Here is a 21,141-nt window from a genome sequence, read left to right on the forward strand (position 1 = left end):
TAACATGCTTGTCACAGATGACGCTCCGTCTACAGGCGAGCAGAGTACAGGGGCCCCGTCTTCCCGCCTATCAGTTCTTTCAACGAAGATGAGATCACTACACCGAGCTTAACTCAGAGGTATGTTAAAAAAACACACCATGGACTCAGTTTGGCCTATCCTAAACTTTATCCGATTAACATCTGGCTTGCAACATGGCTTGTTTCGTAGTCCGCTGAAAAACATGTCTGTTAAGCATCATGATCTAGTTTTACATCATGATGTTAGGTGGCTATGCACGGGTAATTCTCTCAAGAGAGTATGTGAGTTTAGGGAGGAGATAGCAATCGTGGACAAAAGCAACTACGACAAGAAAACCTGCTGACGTCACGCGACGAGGGTCCCCTACAGCTGGAGTTAGTAGACATGTAGGCATCAGCTGATCTGAGGCAGGCGCTTCTGTCTGTGTGACGTTTTGGACTGAGCATATTATTGCAGAGCAAATACCAAACATAAGAGCATTGGCGTGTTTTTTATTTTAACAATGTTTTGATCAACATACACATGTGGATCCAGCTTCTCTTACATTCATTCCAGAAAAATGAACACTTGCTCCTCCTTGTCAAACGTGTATCTTCATCACTGCCTGCGGGTTGCCCTGACTCCTGCCAAACTTTTCTGATATTTCCCTAATCTAAACAGTGCAATTTCTCCCATTAGAAGGGAAACACGTGTGTGTGTGTGTGTGGGGGGGGGTCTTATATTAAGACAGGAAAGATTGAACTGAATACATATAGAACAGAATGCGATGCTGGTCAACGGAGATATGCCATGTTTCCTATGTGTAAAAAATTGTATTAAAAAAAGATGCATCCAAACAAAAGATGTATGTACGTACAATACACTGTGTTATGAGTACAAATGTGTTCCATTATTTCAAAAAGTTGATGCACTGAATTACTCTTAAAGCACTTCAAATAAACAACATGTCATTTAAATAAAAGTGCTTTCTAAGATTCGAATTGTGTATTGTTTTTAAAAAAAAGGAAGAGTAATCCCATGAAGACAATATCTGGCCATTTTCAAATCTGGCCCCTTTAAAAATATAGTTGGCATAGAGGTTACAGTGGTAGTTGTGGAATAGCCCTGGCATAGAGGTTACAGTGGTTGTTGTGGAATAGCCCTGGCATAGAGGTTACAGTGGTAGTTGTGGAATAGCCCTGGCGTAGAGGTTACAGTGGTTGTTGTGGAATAGCCCTGGCATAGAGGTTACAGTGGTTGTTGTGGAATAGCCCTGGCATAGAGGTTACAGTGGTTGTTGTGGAATAGCCCTGGCATAGAGGTTACAGTGGTTGTTGTGGAATAGCCCTGGCATAGAGAGTAGAGTGGTTATTGTGGAATAGCCCTGGCATAGAGAGTAGAGTGGTATTGTGGAATAGCCCTGGCATAGAGGTTACAGTGGTTGTTGTGGAATAGCACTGGCATAGAGAGTACAGATGTAGTTGTGGAATAACCCTGGCATAGAGGTTACATGTAGTTGTGGAATAACACTGGCATAGAGAGTACAGTTGTAGTTGTGGAATAACCCTGGCATAGAGGTTACAGTGGTTGTTGTGGAATAGCACTGGCATAGAGAGTACAGTTGTAGTTGCGGAATAACCCTGGCATAGAGAGTACAGTGGTTGTTGTGGAATAGCCCTGGCATAGAGAGTACAGTGGTTGTTGTGGAATAGCCCTGGCATAGAGGTTACAGTGGTTGTTGTGAGCACTTAAAGCCATTGGTTATCAGGCTATTATGATAACAAGATGGTGGGAAGGAAGAAAATTGACAGCTTTGTGCCTGATGTGATGTGCTTGGAGGGCTTTCATTGAATATAAGAATATGGCAACACACTTACTCTTTACAAAGCTGGGGCTGAACCCCTATGGCATCCTAGTCCATATATAGTGTACTACTTTTGACCAGAGCCCTGGTCAAAAGTAGTTCACTATATAGGGAATGGGTGACGTTTGGGACACAAATCAGGCCTTTGTGTTGTGCACTGATGCAGACAGAGAGCTGCTATAAAAGACAGGCACTGCCTACTTACCAAGAGAGAAAAATAATCTCTTTCTCTCACTGACCCTAGTTCTCTGTCAACCATTCAACCTACATTCCTTGGGAATCCTGCCTCTGGTTTGGAGGCCAAGTGGCCCTGTGTATTTATGTCAAACTGGCCATTATTATTGGACAGTATGAAAGCATATAAAAATATCAGAGCCATAGAAACAGTATATGACTGATACAAGGAAGTACAGTAAAAACTGTATATGGGACTGATGGTTAGAATCAGAAATGCGATTCGGATGAGAGCCAACAGGGATGTAGGCCTTGCCTGGATCGAAACTTAATTGTTCTGTTTCAACATGGAGTAAAACATTACTATGCCACTTGGATCCAGGCTAACAGAGAAAAGCTTTTCTCTACTAAAATATTATTGCCTTTACCAGTGTTCAGTCACAAATGTATAGAACAGCCCATGCTTATATATAGCCTGGTTGCCTTAATAATGAGTGGCATGTCCCTGCACTTGACAAACCAATTAACTGCTTCATACCATATTCCCCAAATACTTGACATTCCTAGGTGGTCATCTCAGGAATAGTATGGATGTTTTGCTTCCAGAAACAACTTGTGTAATTACCTAGGGACAATAGTGCTGGCTGGGCGGCTATGTAGACTTAGCATGAAATACAATGGGTCTGGCAGAAGGTACTGGTAATACACGTTTGGCAAGTCTCACTCTGGGAAAAACCACAATCACAGACTCGGCATCACACAAGGAGTGTTAGGCAACATCTGTGTTTGACAAGTGATTTCCATCTTGGAATGCAACTACTGATCACCATTCACTAGCTAGAATATAACCACAAACAGTAACATCTCAAAATAGGCTCTCTAATCTATTACAAATAAATACAAGGTTATTCAATGTAGGTTATTCATAAGATGCTGTAAAATGGTTCAGTCCAGTTATAAACACACCAGCTTCAGTAGCTGGCTATGAGGACCCTGACAGGAATCAAAACATCCAGCTAACGTTAGCTAGCCTCTAACTAAGTCCAATGTAACGTTAGTTAAGTCATGTCTCAAAACCTGTAGCCATTAAGCCATGAAACAATGATGTGGGGGGGGGGGTTCACTTGCTTAAAATAGATTTGAGATAAAGAACTTGTATGCTAAACTAGCAGCTAGCTACATGTCTGGATAGTTCCACCCTGCCTGTCAAGTTTCTCTCTAACGTTACCTGACTAACGATATCTGGCTAATAAAGCCCAAGTTACTAACGAGTCAAATAACGATTTGTTTAATCCCAAAACAAATTTCAAAACCTAACCGTGTACTTACCCTTTGTAGTAAGCTTTTACCCGGACTTGGTAAGGGTTCTCGCCGGGGTGAGACATGCTACTGTCCCGCAACGTCGGCATTATAAAATCTCTGATTCGGACGCTCCGCTCGCCGAAGATGCCTTCCTACTGTGTACCACACCCCAAACCCTCTTCTGTACCTATATCGATAGATAAAATAATTAGCTAGCTGACTAGTTATGGAAACGAACAATTGGCACTTTCTTAATTTTACAAAATTCAGACATAAAATAAGGTAAAAACTTGAAGGAATCCGCCAAACAGCACTCCTTAACTTACTACTGTAAAGGCCTCACGACGGACGAATCCATTAGCGGAATGTAAGAGGGGCAACACATTACTTCAATCAACAAACTAAACAAAAAATATACAAAATATTATCTGCGATCAGTGTATATAAAACATATATAATACAATGCAAATCATGTGAATTTCATATATTATAATGATAGACAATGAGTACATTTTCATTTCAACACCAATACTTTAAAATGAATGTGTTCGCCAGCATTCCGATTGTACCAACTGAAATGCGAGGGTGGGACAGACCAGCCTCGTACGAACCATCCTGATCGCGGGCTAGACCTTTGTGGGGTCCTTGGGAATTACATTGTATATTGCCATTTCTACATATAATTTCAATTCTAATAAAATATGTGGAAGTTGAAATGGAGTTATTGATATGAAAATCATATTTTGGAAATAGAGATGGGTATTATTTTTGCCATACAAAACTAGACCTACAGTCATACAGAATCCACGATGATGCATGAATGACAGATACCAGCAGTTCTCTGTTCAACATCAGCATGATTTATGAAGTCTGGAAAACCTGTGGCCTCTTTTCCCGAGTCTAGTGTCACCTAGTGGACATACAAATGCCTCGTATTGCAATAGATACTACCAGTAAAACTTGACATTTTTTGTTTGTTGCGTGTTGAATGATTTTGCTTGCATTAATTCTCAAACGCTCCAACAAAAAGACTAGACACAGAATTATTTCTATATAGGCTTACAAATAAGATACATTGGAGTCTTAGGCTATGGCATGCGCCTTGTTGTTCTCAATTGTGCAATTTATTTGTGAAAGCAGGAGCCCTTACTATTTTCAACATGGTCATTAAAAACGACGATGTCTTGTAAATTGGACAGTCTGTATGTCCCCTACTCTCGGTCGTCGTCATAGGTCTATAAAAACTGTCTGCGCTATTCCTGGCCTAATCTAAGTTGTTGCCATGGTAACATTTTTTGTCTGCAGAAGATAAATTGTGTGTGATTTGTTTTATATCATGGCAGCTATAGGGCTTAATTCTCAAAGCATCTCTGGTCACACAGACAAGAAAATATCCTCTTGAGGACATGTTAGTCTTTTCTATGATGCACACCGATGGTGCAAAATACTAAATGGTGACTTGAGAGGAGACTGTTTAATGTATTAGTCTAAAAAGCTCTGACAAAGGCGGTGAGGCCGATACATGCATATTAAATATCAGTGCCCAATTTTTCAGTTTTTGATTTGTTAAAAAAAGTTTGAAATATCCAATAAATGTTGTTCCACTTCATGATTGTGTCCCACTTGTTGTTGATTCTTCACAAGAAAATACAGTTTTATATCTTTATGTTTGAAGCCTGAAATGTGGCAAAAGGTCGCAAAGTTCAAGGGGGCCGAATACTTTCGCAAGGCACTGTAATTGGCAAAGGAATTAGATGATGATGCCCAAACTGAATATATTTCATGTAGACTAATAGATTACATAAAGGAATTGCTATCCGATTTTATTTTGAAATAATGAATACATAAATAATCCTTATGATAAACGGAGGCGTTCTACAGCCTGTGGTTGCCAGCCCTGCACATGCAGCGATAAAAGGGGTGACTATAGCCCAATGCATGAATGACCCAAATCTAGAAATTACATTCTGCACATGATTTAACAACAATTATTCGTATTGATTTTAAGTTCCATAATGGATTTGATGCATTGCTATCGCTGCATGAAAAATGTGTCTAACTTTCACCCTGCAAAGCAGACTTGCTTTTCGTCAGTGCATGGCTGTGGCTATATGGGTTGGAATAATTTGTCTGTCCAGCACAAGAAATCCTACACACAGGTGTGAAAATGTAACATTGCGCTTCAGGAATTGGAACATTCTTAATATGTGTGGCAGGTAGCCTAGTGGTTAGAGCGTTGGGCCAGTAACCGAAAGGTTGCTAGCTCGAATGCCCAAGCTGACAAGGTAAAAATATGTCGTTCTGCCCCTGAACAAGGCATCACTGTTCGTAGGCTGTCATTGTACATAGGAATTTGTTCTTAACTGACTTGCCTAGTTAAATAAAAAATATCCGCAATCTCGAATGGTCCTTTTTAACAAACTTGTTTGGATCAAATTAAAGAAGCTACTTTGTTTACACAAAATTACATGTAAAATATTTCAAACTAGGCCACTTCATTTTGAGGGTTTGTGTAATTAAAAAAAAAAAAAATTCCTTCAACAATTCAAATGCTGAAAAAAATTCAATTGGTTGGCTAATAAGACTATATTTTTCAGATTCTTCCGGTCTTTTTACATGTAGGCTATGAACATGATGAATAGTGAGTAATCAACATGACATCAAATTGCCGTCTTTATCAAATACATTTCAGATCTGATTGCACTTTATTGCATATATTTTAGGCTATAGGCTATTGAATTCAGATTATTTGGAAATGGAAAATGTCAAGGTTATGTGGAGGAAAATCAGGGTGGGGGCTCCCGAGTGGCGCAGCAGTCTAAAGAACTACATCTCAGTGCTAGAAGCTGGTTCGACTGTATCACAACCGGCCGTGATAGGGAGTCCCATAGGGCGGCGCACAATTGGCACAGCGTCGTCCGGGTCAGGGAAGGGTTTGGCCCGGGGTTGACCTTCATTATAAAACAAGATTTTGTTCTTAACTGACTTGCCTAGTTAACCAAAGGTTAAAAAATATATAAAAAAATACTCAAAAGTTTTATATATTATTCAAAAAAATTAACTACACTTATTTGAAAAATGCAGCAGATCAAAGGGGAAAAGGCAAACCAACCATATGAATAGGCCAAGGTAAGCTAGACCTCATTCTAATATGAATAGACCAAGGTAAGCTAGACCTCATTCTAATATGAATAGGCCGAGCTAAGATAGACCTCATTCTAATAAGCTAGACCTCATTCTAATATGAATAGGCCGAGCTAAGATAGACCTCATTCTAATAAGCTAGACCTCATTCTAATATGAATAGGCCGAGCTAAGATAGACCTCATTCTAATAAGATAGACCTCATTCTAATATGAATAGGCCAAGGTAAGCTAGACCTCATTCTAATATGAATAGGCCGAGCTAAAATAGACCTCATTCTAATATGAATAGGCCGAGATAAGCTAGACCTCATTCTAATATGAATAGGCCGAGATAAGCTAGACCTAATTTTAATATGAATAGGCCGAGATAAGGTTGACCTCATGTTAGTAACATTACTCATTTTAATAAGCCAATGTTTCTGATTTGTTATATCTGGGCTGGTCATTATACTTCAATTAATTAAATAGGACAGTTGAAATGTCAAGTAGGCCTTAACACATACAACAACAGGCTACAGCTCATTCAAATAATATATTCACTTTTGCTAAGATTTATTTGTGACTGCCCCTGGACACTGGTAGAGTATTTGTCTCATAGACAGCCTTCATATCCATATACAGTGGGGAGAACAAGTATTTGATATACTGCCGATTTTGCAGGTTTTCGATATATGCCCAATCCTCATCTCATCTGTTAGTTACAATGATATATATGCCCAATCCTCATCTCATCTGTTAGTTACAGCGATATATGCCCAATCCTCATCTCATCTGTTAGTTACAGCGATATATGCCCAATCCTCATCTCATCTGTTAGTTACAATGATATATATGCCCAATCCTCATCTCATCTGTTAGTTACAGCGATATATGCCCAATCCTCATCTCATCTGTTAGTTACAATGATATATATGCCCAATCCTCATCTCATCTGTTAGTTACAGCGATATATGCCCAATCCTCATCTCATCTGTTAGTTACAGCGATATATATGCCCAATCCTCATCTCATCTGTTAGTTACAGCGATATATACCCAATCCTCATCTCATCTGTTAGTTACAGCGATATATATGCCCAATCCTCATCTCATCTGTTAGTTACAGCGATATATATGCCCAATCCTCATCTCATCTGTTAGTTACAGCGATATATGCCCAATCCTCATCTCATCTGTTAGTTACAATGATATATATGCCCAATCCTCATCTCATCTGTTAGTTACAGCGATATATGCCCAATCCTCATCTCATCTGTTAGTTACAGCGATATATATGCCCAATCCTCATCTCATCTGTTAGTTACAGCGATATATGCCCAATCCTCATCTCATCTGTTAGTTACAGCGATATATATGCCCAATCCTCATCTCATCTGTTATTTACAGCGATATATGCCCAATCCTCATCTCATCTGTTAGTTACAGCGATATATATGCCCAATCCTCATCTCATCTGTTAGTTACAGCGATATATGCCCAATCCTCATCTCATCTGTTAGTTACAGCGATATATATGGCCAATCCTCATCTCATCTGTTAGTTACAGCGATATATATGGCCAATCCTCATCTCATCTGTTAGTTACAGCGATATATGCCCAATCCTCATCTCATCTGTTAGTTACAGCGATATATATGCCCAATCCTCATCTCATCTGTTAGTTACAGCGATATATATGGCCAATCCTCATCTCATCTGTTAGTTACAGCGATATATATGCCCAATCCTCATCTCATCTGTTAGTTACAGCGATATATATGCCCAATCCTCATCTCATCTGTTAGTTACAGCGATATATGCCCAATCCTCATCTCATCTGTTAGTTACAATGATATATATGCCCAATCCTCATCTCATCTGTTAGTTACAGCGATATATGCCCAATCCTCATCTCATCTGTTAGTTACAGCGATATATATGCCCAATCCTCATCTCATCTGTTAGTTACAGCGATATATGCCCAATCCTCATCTCATCTGTTAGTTACAGCGATATATATGCCCAATCCTCATCTCATCTGTTATTTACAGCGATATATGCCCAATCCTCATCTCATCTGTTAGTTACAGCGATATATATGCCCAATCCTCATCTCATCTGTTAGTTACAGCGATATATGCCCAATCCTCATCTCATCTGTTAGTTACAGCGATATATATGGCCAATCCTCATCTCATCTGTTAGTTACAGCGATATATATGGCCAATCCTCATCTCATCTGTTAGTTACAGCGATATATGCCCAATCCTCATCTCATCTGTTAGTTACAGCGATATATATGCCCAATCCTCATCTCATCTGTTAGTTACAGCGATATATATGGCCAATCCTCATCTCATCTGTTAGTTACAGCGATATATATGCCCAATCCTCATCTCATCTGTTAGTTACAGCGATATATATGGCCAATCCTCATCTCATCTGTTAGTTACAGCGATATATATGCCCAATCCTCATCTCATCTGTTAGTTACAGCGATATATATGCCCAATCCTCATCTCATCTGTTAGTTACAGCGATATATGCCCAATCCTCATCTCATCTGTTAGTTACAGCGATATATGCCCAATCCGTCAAGTGTAGGCCAACATTCACTTTATAGAACTTTATTCAAAAACAACCGGCTCAAAAATGTTGTCATTTAGATATGCACTTATGGTTAGATTTATTATATGACGAGGAAATTTATGAGCTAAATTACAGTCCCTCTTTTCAGGGATACAGAAGAAGGGAAACTTCTTTTTTTTACTAAAGAAAGTAGGAATCCATATATAAATGTTCTAGTTTCAAAATAATACATAACATCAAATCCATATCATCAAATCATCATGTTTAGTTACAGAGGTTTTTCTGTGTGTTCTGTCCAGTTGGCCCATTGATATAGACAATAGTGTTACCAGAGTGAAGGACTGACAGAGTTCTGATGAGACGGAGGAGGAGGGAAGAGAAAGAGGAGAGACCAATGGGACTACTGTCACTGCACCGCAGGAGTTACCACGGTTACCACCAATGCCACCACATCGGTGGTCATCACTATTACAAAGACAGCCAGCAGCACCACCCCCTCCCCCATGCAGCCATGCCCCTCCCACCTCTCTGGGCACCACCCCCACAGAAAGACAGGTTGTTCAGGTACGAGGGGAGGAAGCCAGAGGAGACAGGAAGCCAGAGAGGACCGTTTCTGTCAGTGTGTTAAATTAAACCACATATGTATGTCAAGCAAAGTCTAGTTTTCTAAGCATAAGAGTAGTCTAGGTTATCGTGACCAAACCCAGGTCGTCCACATGCCTGGAATCCAACCCATTTCAGACTGAGCTTAAGACAAGGCATTAGTTCTGGGAGATAAAATTAGTCATCAGGTCTGGTGAGAGTAGTTCAGGTCTGTCTTGTGTGGTAGTCACTGAAGCACCCCCACTACACAATAGGAGTAGTGTTTCTCTGCTGTGTCTCTCTATCGAGCAAGCCATCCACAGCAGGCCCCAGACCATGGCAGCTCAGTACCTGCAGCAGATGTACGCTGCTCAGAAGCAACACGTCCTGCTGCAGACAGCATCCCTGCAACAGCCACAGCCACACATTAACAGACAGTCCCCCACCTCACCCCCTTGCAGCCAACTGCATGGTGACCCAGGTATCAGAATCACAATCTCAAACACCTATCTGCCTACCAATGCCTAGTGAGACCACCGCAATTCTGTCTGTCTGTCTTCAGATCACCATCCCTGCCTCTCCCGGAACAGGCCAGCTGATTGGTTGTTCTGAGTTCCAGCTCCACCACAGCCAGGATTACCTGGCAGGTCATGCTCCTGGGGACTGCCTCCTGTAACCAGGCCCAGATGGTACCTTCCATCTCTCTCTTACTCTTAACAGTTTTGTTGCGCATGATAAACGATCTACTTGCCCAAAGATCATAGGAAGTAAAAGAAGAAAGCTTCATTGTAACCATGACAATTTCTCTGTCTCTTTTTCCACTGATGTTTTCCAACAATTTCTCTTTCACATTGGGAGTTTCTACGGACTTTTTCCTGCTTTTCTCTTTCTTCTTGGTGTCGTTTCCCTTTTTTCCTCTTTCTTCTGCCTCTTCTGACTGTCAGTTGATTCTGACCCCTGTGGCAGCAGTCCACTCTGACCTGCCTTCTGCAGCTTCTCTCAACTCTCCGCCTTCCAGGTCAGCAACCACCAATAGGATCAAGGGTTAAAGGTGAAAAAGGTTAAGAATGGCCAGGCTAGCTAGCCTGTTGTCAGAAAGCACAGCAGGAGTTCACATCTCACTACTGCCAAGATGTCATTTATATAACTGGATGACAAATACATTTTATACTATTTTTATATTTAAAAAATGTAGGCCTATCTGATCACTGCACTGTAAGTCGCTTTGGATAAAGGTATCTGCTAAGTGTTATATACAGTATCTGACATGGCTAGATATGTGGACAGGTGGAATATATTTGACTTGGTATTTCATGGCTAGATATGTGGACAGGTGGAATATATTTGTCTAGCCATGAAATACCAAGTCGTGTGGACAGGTGTTATATATTTGACTTGGTATTTCATGGCTAGATATGTGGACAGGTGTTATATATTTGACTTGGTATTTCATGGCTAGACGTGTGGACAGCTGGTATATATTTGACTTGGTATTTCATGGCTAGACGTGTGGACAGGTGGTATATATTTGACTTGGTGTTTCATGGTTAGACGTGTGGACAGGTGGTATATATTTGACTTGGTATTTCATGGCTAGACGTGTGGATAAGTGGTATACATCTGACTTGGTATTTCATGGCTAGATGCGGACATGTGGCATACTGTATATCTGAATACACTGTAACATACACTATATATACAAAAGTATGTGGACACCCCTTCAAATTAGTGGATTCGGCTAGTTAAGCCACACCCTTTGCTTACAGATGTAGAAAATCCAGCAGGCATCCATGCAATCTCCATAGACAAACATTGACAGTAGAATGGCTTTACTATAGAGCTCAGTGACTTTCAACATGGCCCCTTCATAGCATGCCACTTTTCAAACAAGTCAGTTCATCACATTTCTGCCCTGCTAGAGCTGCCCTGGTCAACTGTAAGTGCTGTTATTGTGAAGTGGAAACATCTAGGAGCAAAAACGGCTCAGCCGCAAAGTGGTAGGCCACACAGGCTCAAAAAACGGGACAGCCGAGTGCTGAAGAGTGTAAAAATCGTCTGTCCTTGGTTGCAACACTCACTACCGAATTACAAACTGCCTCTGGAAGAAACGTCAACAAAATAACTGTTAGTCGAGAGCTTCATGAAATGGGTTTCCATGGCTGAGCAGCCACACACAAGCCTAAGATCACCATGGGCAATGCAAGTGTTGGCTGGAGTGGTGTAAAGCTCGCCACCATTGGACTCTGGAGCAGTGGAAACGCGTTCTCCGGAGTGATGAATCACACTTCACCATCTGGCAGTCCAACGGCCGAATCTGTGTGAGGCGGATGCCAGTAGAACGCTACCTGCCCAAGTTTAGGGGAGGATTAATAATGATCTGAGGCTGTTTTTCATGGTTCGGGCTAGGCCCCTTTAGTTCTAGTGAAGGGAAATCTTAATGCTACAGCATACAGTGACATTCTAGACTATTCTGTGCTTCCAACATTGTTGCAACAGTTTGGGGAAGGCCCTTTCCTGTTTCAGCATGACAGTGCCCCCATGCACAAAGCGAGGTCCATACAGAAATGGTTTGTCGAGATCGGTGTGGAAGAAATTATGCAATCTGGTTTCCGAGCTGGTCATGGGTGCACCTCAGCCACGCTCGGAGTCCTAGATGATATCATAACCACCATCGATAAAAGACAGTACTGTGCAGCCGTCTTCATCGACCTGGCCAAGGCTTTCGACTCTGTCAATCACCGCATTCTTATCGGCAGACTCAATAGCTTTGGTTTCTCTAATGACGGCCTCGCCTGGTTCACCAACTACTTCTCAGACAGAGTTCAGTGTGTCAAATCGGATGGCTTGTTGTCCGGACCTCTGGCAGTCTATGGGGGTGCCACAGGGTTCAATTCTCGACTCTTTTCTCTGTATATTAATGATGTCACTCTTGCTGCTGGTGGTTCTCTGATCCACCTCTACGCAGACGACACCATTCTGTATACATCTGGCCCTTCCTAAGACACGGTGTTAACAAACCTCCAAACGAGCTTCAATTCCATGCAACACTCCTTCCGTGGCCTCCAACTGCTTTTAAATACTAGTAAACCTAAATGCATGCTCTTAAACCGATTGCTGCCCGCACCCGCCCGCCCGCCTAGCATCACTACTCTGGACGGTTCTGACTTAGAATATGTGGACAACTACAAATACCTAGGTGTCTGGTTAGACTATAAACTCTCCTTCCAGATTCACATTAAGCATCTCCAATCCAAATTAAATCTAGAATTGGCTTCCTATTTCGCAACATCCTTCATTCATGCTGCTAAACATAGCCTCATAAAACTGACCATCCTACCAATCCTTGACTTCGGCGATGTCATTAACAAAATAGCCTCCATCACTCTACTCAACAAATTGGGTACAGTCTATCACAGTGCCATCCGTTTTATCACCAAAGCTACCCACCACTGCGACCTATATGCTCTCGTTGGCTGGCCCTCGCTACATATTCGTTGCCAAACCCAAGGTCATCTATAAGTCTTTGCTAGGTAAAGCCCCACCTTTTCTCAGCTCACTGGTCACCATAGCAACACCCACCCATAGCACGCGCTCCAGCAGGTATATGATCACCCCCAAAGCCAATTTCTCCTTTGGCTGCCTTTCTTTCCAGTTCTCTGCTGCCAATGACTGGAACGAATTGCTAAAATCACTGAAGCTGGAGTCTTATATCTCCCTCACTAACTTTAAGCATCAGTTGTCAGAGCAGCTTACCGTTCACTGTACCTGTACACAGCCCATCTGTAAATAGCACACCCAACTACCTCATCCCCATATTGTTATTTTTGTTGTTGCTCTTTTGTAACACAGTATCTCTACTTGCACATCGATCACTCCAGTGTTATTGCTAAATTGTAATTATTATTATTATTATTGTAAATTTTACCCCTTTTTCTCCCCAATTTCGTGGTATCCAATTGTTTTAGTAGCTACTATTTGTCTCATCGCTACAACTCCCGTACGGGCTCGGGAGAGACAAAGGTTGAAAGTCATGCGTCCTCCGACACACAACCCAACCAAGCCACACAGCTTCTTAACACAGCGCGCATCCAACCCGGAAGCCAGCTGCACCAATGTGTCAGAGGAAGCACCGTACACCTGGCAACCTTGGATAGCGCGCACTGCGCCCGGCCCGCCACAGGAGTCGCTGGTGCGCGATGACACAAGGACATCCCTACCGACCAAGCCCTCCCTAACCCGGACGACGCTAGGCCAATTGTGCGTCGCCCCACGGACCTGGGCGCGAACCCATAGTCTCTGATGGCACAGCTGGCGCTGCAGTACAGCGCCTTTAACCACTGCGCCACCCGGGAAGCCAAATTGTAATTGTTTTGCCTCTAGGGCCTTACCTCCCTAATATCTTAATATCTTGACCAACTCCATATTAATGCCCATGATTTTGGAATGAGATGTTCAACAAGCAGGTGTCCACATACCTTTGGTCATGTAGTCAATATATCAGGAACAGTAGAGGCCCCAATGTGGAGCCCTGAGGGACACCATACCCACATATATGATATCCAGTACCTGCTCAAAGACATTGGATGTATGTAAGTAATATTTACCTATAACGCGTGTGTCTTCTCTCCTCTCTTAGGTCTAGAGCCTGGCTGTGTGGTCCCACCTCCCCGGGGCTTTGGCCACTGGCTAGAGTGTCCTGTCACAGCTGTCCTGCCGGCCCCAGGCCCATGTCCTGGTCAGCTCACTGCCCAAGATGTCCCTCTGTCCCCTGAGGTCCAGCCAGCAGTCTGACCCCTCGGCAGACACCCCTGGAGCCAAGACCCAACCGGCCGACGTCACTCGGCTAACATCAGCAAACCAGCTTATCGCGCCTGGAAAGTCAGTCACCATGGTTATAACTGTTGTACTCTATTGGATTGAATCAGTGTTAGGCAGTACTGGTCCTGAGGATCCACGGGTCATGCAGCGTTTTGTTCCAGTGCAGGGTTTAGTGTGGGTTTGTTACACGTATCCAACCCCTCATGTCTGTTCACATGGTTTTATTGCCATTCCAGCATTGTACACTCCTGTCCAATCCCATGCATTGGTCAAGCACCAGCTGCACTGTCCTCCTAGTCACAAGGGGGCGCCCCATCAGCACATCATCCAGCAGACCACAGCAGGATCCCACTGGCAGCTGCACTACATTGCCCTGCGCCTCACACCCCACACCACCTCCCACACTCCCTCCACTCTTACCCTCCGGCCCATGGTCACTCCCACTCAAACCACCACCACCGTCCAATCCCAGCCTGGGGTTGGCATCTCAGTCCCCTCCTCTTCCTGTCAGCAGCCCGTCCCCATCCCACCTCCCCAGCAGACAGTGGTAGTGTTGTCATCAGCCACTCCTCCTCCTTTCCTGTGTCCCAGCATGCTCCAGCCCCAGCTGCTCTGCCAGCCCCAGCTCCAGCCCTCCACCCTGCGTCTTGGCCCCATCTCCCAGGCCTCTCTCCCCAGACTGCTCCAGCCTCCTCTGGCATCTCTCAAGAGGCTGTCCCTGCACTCGGTTCAGGAGGTCCAGTCCACTGGGGTTCTGGTGTCAAAGGAGGAGCTCCCCGTGGCAGAGGCACTGATTCAGAAGCCCTTCCAGAATCTTCCAGCACACCACGTTCCAGAATCTTTCCACGTTCCAGAACCTCCCCAGACCGTAGCTGTGGACATGAAGGTGCCACCCAACACATCCAAACCTCTGAGGAGAGAGGAGAGGACCCCAACCCTCCACCCACAATCTCTCCATTGGATGGTTCAGACAGACTCTGTAAAGACATACAGTCCAATTATACAGAGAACTGCACAGGTACACAACATTACTGTCTAACAATCATGTAAGCAGTGAGGAGGACTGCTTTATACCACTTTTCAAGACACTCAAACACAACGTACTGGCAGTTTCCATAGAGCAACGACATCTCCCTCCCTCCCTCCTCCCTCCCTCCCTCCCTCCCACCCTCCCTCCCTCCCTCCCTCCCTCCCTCCCTCCCTCCCTCCCTCCCCCCTCCCTCCCTCCCTCCCTCCCTCCCCTCCCTCCCTCCCTCTCTCCCTCCCTCCCTCCCTCCCTCCCTCCCTCCCTCCCCCTCAGGCAGGTTGGGATTCCCTTGCGTCCCTCCCTCCCTCCCCCTCCCTCCCTCCCTCCCTCCCTCTCCTCCCTCCCTCCCTCCCTCAGGCAGGTTGGGATTCCCTTGCGTCCCTCCCTCCCTCCCTCTCCCTCCCTCTCTCCCTCCCTCCCTCAGGCAGGTTGGGATTCCCTTGCGTCCCTCCCTCCCTCCCTCTCCCTCCCTCTCTCCCTCCCTCCCTCAGGCAGGTTGGGATTCCCTTGCGTCCCTCCCTCCCTCCCCCTCCCTCCCTCCCTCCCTCCCTCCCTCCCTCCCTCAGGCAGGTTGGGATTCCCTTGCGTCCCTCCCTCCCTCCCTCTCCCTCCCTCTCTCCCTCCCTCCCTCAGGCAGGTTGGGATTCCCTTGCGTCCCTCCCTCCCTCCCTCCCTCCCTCAGGCAGGTTGGGATTCCCTTGCGTCCCTCCCTCCCCTCCCCCTCCCTCCCTCCCTCCCTCCCTCCCTCCCTCAGGCAGGTTGGGATTCCCTTGCGTCCCTCCCTCCCTCTCTCCCTCCCTCCCTCCCTCCCCCTCCCTCCCTCCCTCCCTCCCTCAGGCAGGTTGGGATTCCCTTGCGTCCCTCCCTCCCTCCCTCCCTCCCTCCCTCCTCCCCCTCAGGCAGGTTGGGATTCCCTTGCGTCCCTCCCTCCCTCCCTCCCTCCCTCCCTCCCTCCCTCCCTCCCTCCCTCCCTCAGGCAGGTTGGGATTCCCTTGCCTCCCTCCCCCTCCCTCCCTCCCTCTCCCCCTCCCTCCCTCCCTCCCTCTCTCCCTCCCTCCCTCAGGCAGGTTGGGATTCCCTTGCGTCCCTCCTCCCTCCCTCCCTCCCTCCCTCCCTCCCTCCCTCCCCCTCCCTCCCTCCCTCCCTCTCCCTCCCTCCCTCCCCTCCCCCCTCCCTCCCTCTCCCTCCCTCCCTCCCTCCGGCAGGTTGGGATTCCCTTGCGTCCCTCCCTCCCTCCCTCCCTCCCTCCCTCCCTCCCTCAGGCAGGTTGTGATTCCCTTGCGTCCCTCCCTCTCCCTCCCTCCCTCCCTCCCTCCCTCCCTCCCTCCCTCCCTCAGGCAGGTTGGGATTCCCTTGCGTCCCTCCCTCTCCCTCCCTCTCCCTCCCTCCCTCTCCCTCCCTCAGGCAGGTTGGGATTCCCTTGCGTCCCTCCGTCCAGACGCACTGTGATCCGCTCGTAAAAGTAAAAATACCTCCATAAAAAAATTACTCAAGTAAAAGTCACCCAGTAAAATACTACTTTTATTTTATTTTTTATTTTACCTTTATTTAACTAGGCAAGTCAGTTAATTAAGAACAAATTCTTATTTACAATGACGGCCTAGGAACAGTGGGTAAAAGTCTAAAAGGTATTTTGTTTTAAATATACTTAAGTATCAAAAGTAAAAGTATAAATAATTTCAAATTCCTTATATTAAAGACTTCAGGCCTTGTCCTGGTCCCCAAAGGAATGGATAGTAGCCACCATTCTCCCTCGCCCTTCTTCACTGAAAGGTGGATTGTGCATTCAACCCTGAGTCAATCTTGGACAGTAGTAGAGCACTGCACCTTGAAGCCCCAACCACAACCCCCCCATATATCAAATGTCCTCTTGACCAAGCAGTCTCCTCTCCTACTGGTTGTTGGTTAACATGTTGTTCAGCCCTCCATAGCAGTATATTGTTATGTAAACCAGTCATAGATTCAGTAGTGTGTTCCTTCCTGCCTCAGGTGGGCCGTTTGTCTTTAGGGGCAGAGCAGCAGACCACGCTTCCTGAAGCCTGGGAGGTGAGAACCAATGGGGACCTGGCTCCTGAGATGAGACCCAATGGGGGTCTAGCATCTGAGATGAGAACCAATAGGGATGGCGAGCTAGAGAGCCTGGTGGATGCTGAGCAGCCAGACAACTCCAGTGACTCAGACATGAGTGATGATGAGGATGATATCCTCACCCTGGACGGTGTGTGTGGTGTGTGAATACCTGCGAGCATGCGAGTGTGTCCATCCGTCCATGTGTCTGTCCATCCTTCTAACAGTGTCCTCTCCTGCTGTACTGTAGAGCCTGCTGCTGAGAGCCTGGTAGACATGCTGCAGTGTGAGTTCTGTGGGAAGAGAGGCTACGTTCACACCTTCCTCCGATCCAAACGATTCTGCTCCATGACCTGTGTCAGGTCAGTCCAGTTTTCCTTATAGGGCTGCAGAATACCAGTAACTTTCACAAAATTCCCAGGTTTTCCAGAAATCCCAGTCGGAAGATTCCTGGACTTCCTGGTTATGCCCTCCTGATTCCAGGAATCTTCCAATCTTTTTTTCCGAAAAAAATGAAAAGATACTGGGAAAGTTCCCCAAATACTGTTCCCCAACTGTAGTAGAAAATCGGTTCAAATATGACACAATGAAGAACTTTGAATTCAATTATAGACTTTTAATACAAGAGTATAGCAAGCCGGAGTGCTCCGCGGAACACACACCTTTTCCAGAGCCCTGGCTCCAGTATTTATCCACATATTGCATATGAGCCCATCCCACATGTAAATTACGTTACATTCCAATCCGTGCATCCTGCTTGTTCAGCTCAATAACGCCCATACCTGCTTTCCATCAGATTATAATGATGACAAGACCCTTGCTTTTCCTGCACTTAGCTAAATGCATTATTTTGTTTGTGTTTTATCTAGGATCAGCAGACTATGTGTCTCCTCAGTTCCTAGCGTGTCCAGCTATACTAAAAATACTAAAATTTTACAGCCCTATGTTTTGGCTCTGCACTTAGCTCAATATGTTACTATGTATGTGTGTCTTTATCTCAGAGCAACAGACTATGTGTCTTCTCTGTCATTCCTTCTGCATCTCTACGTCCTAAAAATATGCGAACTATGTCTATTGGTCATCAGTTAGTCATTTGACTGACCCCCTCCTTTGTATATCCCTCTGGCCTTGGTATGTCCAGCTATCCTGGCAGCTATGTCACCTTCCCTTCATGTAGTCTGTTTTTAGTGTTCAGCTATTCTATACATCTTATGCATTTGTCTATGTGTTATATTTGCACCCACACAACCCAGATGAAGCCCCTGGAATCCATATGTGGACTTGTAGCCAATAGCCATATGTACTTTTCCCCATCCAGGATGAAGGGGAATTCAAGAGACCCAGACTACAATTATTGGAATGTTTTTGTGTTCAGTGGAATATCTCCCCTGGATGGCTAAACTCCAGAAACCATACAGACCTCAACTTTCCATCTTTCTGTTCCTCTGACTGTCTCTCTCCTTCCACTCTTGTCAGGTTCAATGTGAGCTGTACTAAGCATCTGAGCGAGTTGAAGGTGGACAAGGCCAGTCATTGGGGCCACAGGCCGATGGGCAGGAGAGGACGACCCCCGGGGAGGATCAACGGGGGCTCCAGAGAACATTTCCTCCTTAGACAGGTCAGAGGTCATAGCCTGTCTGTACGTTTAGCCAACTCCTATGATCATTGATAATGCCAATCATGGCAAGACAACTGGCAAATCAGAACCAAAAAAATCTGGAACGAGGCTAGGTCAGTTAGACAGACAGGCATGATATCAACAAATTTGCAATTATCTGATCTACCTACGAAACCGCAAACTGTTGTCCCTCTAAAGCATTATATGGGGAAGTGTCTGATCGTGATCATGTTACTTCCACTGCAGGTGAAGTGGCCCTACGGCTTCGATGAGGCCCAGAGAAGGTTGAGGGGAGAGGGGGAAGAGGAGGAAGAAGAGCCCCTTGTCCCCATGATCACCAGGCTGCATCGGCATGAAGAGAGGGAGAGAAGATGACAGAGGGAGGGAGCAGGGAGGGGGGGAGGGAGCAGGGAGGGGAGAGGAGAAGGAGGAGGAGGGAGGGGAGAGGAGGAGGGAGGGGAGAGGAGAGGAGGAGGGAGGGGAGAGGAGAGGAGGAGGGAAGGGAGAGGAGGAGAGACGTTCAGTCCCTATTATGGACAGATCGCAGGAAAAGACTGTAGTGAAAATCCAACACAGTGTGGAGTGTGGAACAAGCCTGCTCCCTCATCAACTACCAGGTATCTTTATGCTGCTTGAGCCAAGACTGTCATGGATGCACATATCTTATACAATATGCCTGGGGCCTAGAGATTTTCCCTCTCGGTCACAACTCCTCTCTCTCTCTCCACCTTCCTCATTTGTCCCCCCTCTCATTCCTCCTCCTCCAGGTAGGAGGGACATATCAAACGAGTTACGTTCCCAGGAGATTGACGGCCAGGCCCTCCTATTGCTGACAGAGAACCACTTGATGACAGCTATGAATATCAAAACTAGGCCCCGCCCTCAGACTCTGTGCCCACATCAACTCTCTGAGGGAACCATGAGCACAGGAAATGAGCATCTCAAATGGCACCCTATTCCCTATATAGTGCACTACTGTTGACCAGGGCTCTATCTGGTCAAAAGTAGTGCACTATATAGGAGATAGGGTGCCATTTGGTATGCGAATGAGAGGAACACCCTTTTGGACTTTAAAGACATTGGATTCCAGGAGGATTTGAGACACACACACTGGCTCTCCGCCTTTCAACTCAGTGAGAAGCAGCTAATAAACTGTTTTTCATCAGTGTCTCACCATAGTGATTGTAGCAATATGGCATTTTCTGTGTATTACATTGAAAGCACTGTACAGGATGTTAAAAACTTAATTATATTGAAATGTTTTGCCAAAATGTTGGTAGTCTTTGAAGGCTGTTTACCAAGCCTGAGACAAGTTGGTATTTTACAACGACAAAGATTGACTGAAGTTGCATGAGGATATCCACCAAGAACACCCGTGGCATAGCAACCAGGAAGTGCCTTGTGAATTCCATGATTGATGAGACATTAGACAAGCAACATATTTTTTTGTACTTATAAATACACTGCTCAAAAAAAATAAAGGGAACACTAAAATAACACATCCTAGATCTGAAAGAATGAAATATTATTATAAAATACTTTTTTCTTTACATAGTTGAATGTGCTGACAACAAAATCACACAAAAATGATCAATGGAAATCAAATTTATCAACCCATGGAGGTCTGGATTTGGAGTCACACTCAAAATGAAAGTGGAAAACCACACTACAGGCTGATCCAACTTTGATGTAATGTCCTTAAAACAAGTCAAAATGAGGCTCAGTAGTGTGTGTGGCCTCCACGTGCCTGTATGACCTCCCTACAACGCCTGGGCATGGTCCTGATGAGGTGGAGGATGGTCTCCTGAGGGATCTCCTCCCAGACCTGGACTAAAGCATCCGCCAACTCCTGGACAGTCTGTGGTGCAACGTGACGTTGGTGGATGGAGCAAGACATGATGTCCCAGATGTGCTCAATTGGATTCAGGTCTGGGGAACGGGCGGGCCAGTCCATAGCATCAATGCCTTCCTCTTGC

At 45.2% G+C, this 21,141-nt stretch overlaps 1 protein-coding gene and 1 pseudogene across 2 annotated transcripts in view; one reads left to right on the forward strand and one right to left on the reverse strand.

The window, feature by feature from the left end:
* The window catches only part of LOC115114034 (protein kinase C iota type-like), a 73,124-nt gene extending 69,394 nt beyond the window's left edge, over positions 1-3,730 (reverse strand). The window contains exons 1-2 of one of the 2 annotated variants that reach the window (XM_065013744.1): positions 3,667-3,730; positions 3,368-3,527 (exon numbers count right to left, since the gene is read on the reverse strand). In XM_065013744.1, coding sequence (XP_064869816.1) covers positions 3,368-3,447 — 80 coding nt within the window. In that variant the 5' untranslated portion in view covers positions 3,448-3,527; positions 3,667-3,730. Of the gene's footprint in view, positions 1-3,367 lie in introns of both variants that reach the window. The other variant, XM_065013743.1, reaches the window with a different exon arrangement.
* A 2,365-nt stretch (positions 3,731-6,095) lies between these two features.
* LOC135565721 (polyhomeotic-like protein 3) lies at positions 6,096-20,088 on the forward strand (annotated as a pseudogene).
* Positions 20,089-21,141: the final 1,053 nt, after the last annotated feature.

The sequence above is a fragment of the Oncorhynchus nerka genome, linkage group LG9b, assembly GCF_034236695.1.
Source record: "Oncorhynchus nerka isolate Pitt River linkage group LG9b, Oner_Uvic_2.0, whole genome shotgun sequence".
Lineage (NCBI taxonomy): Eukaryota > Metazoa > Chordata > Actinopteri > Salmoniformes > Salmonidae > Oncorhynchus > Oncorhynchus nerka.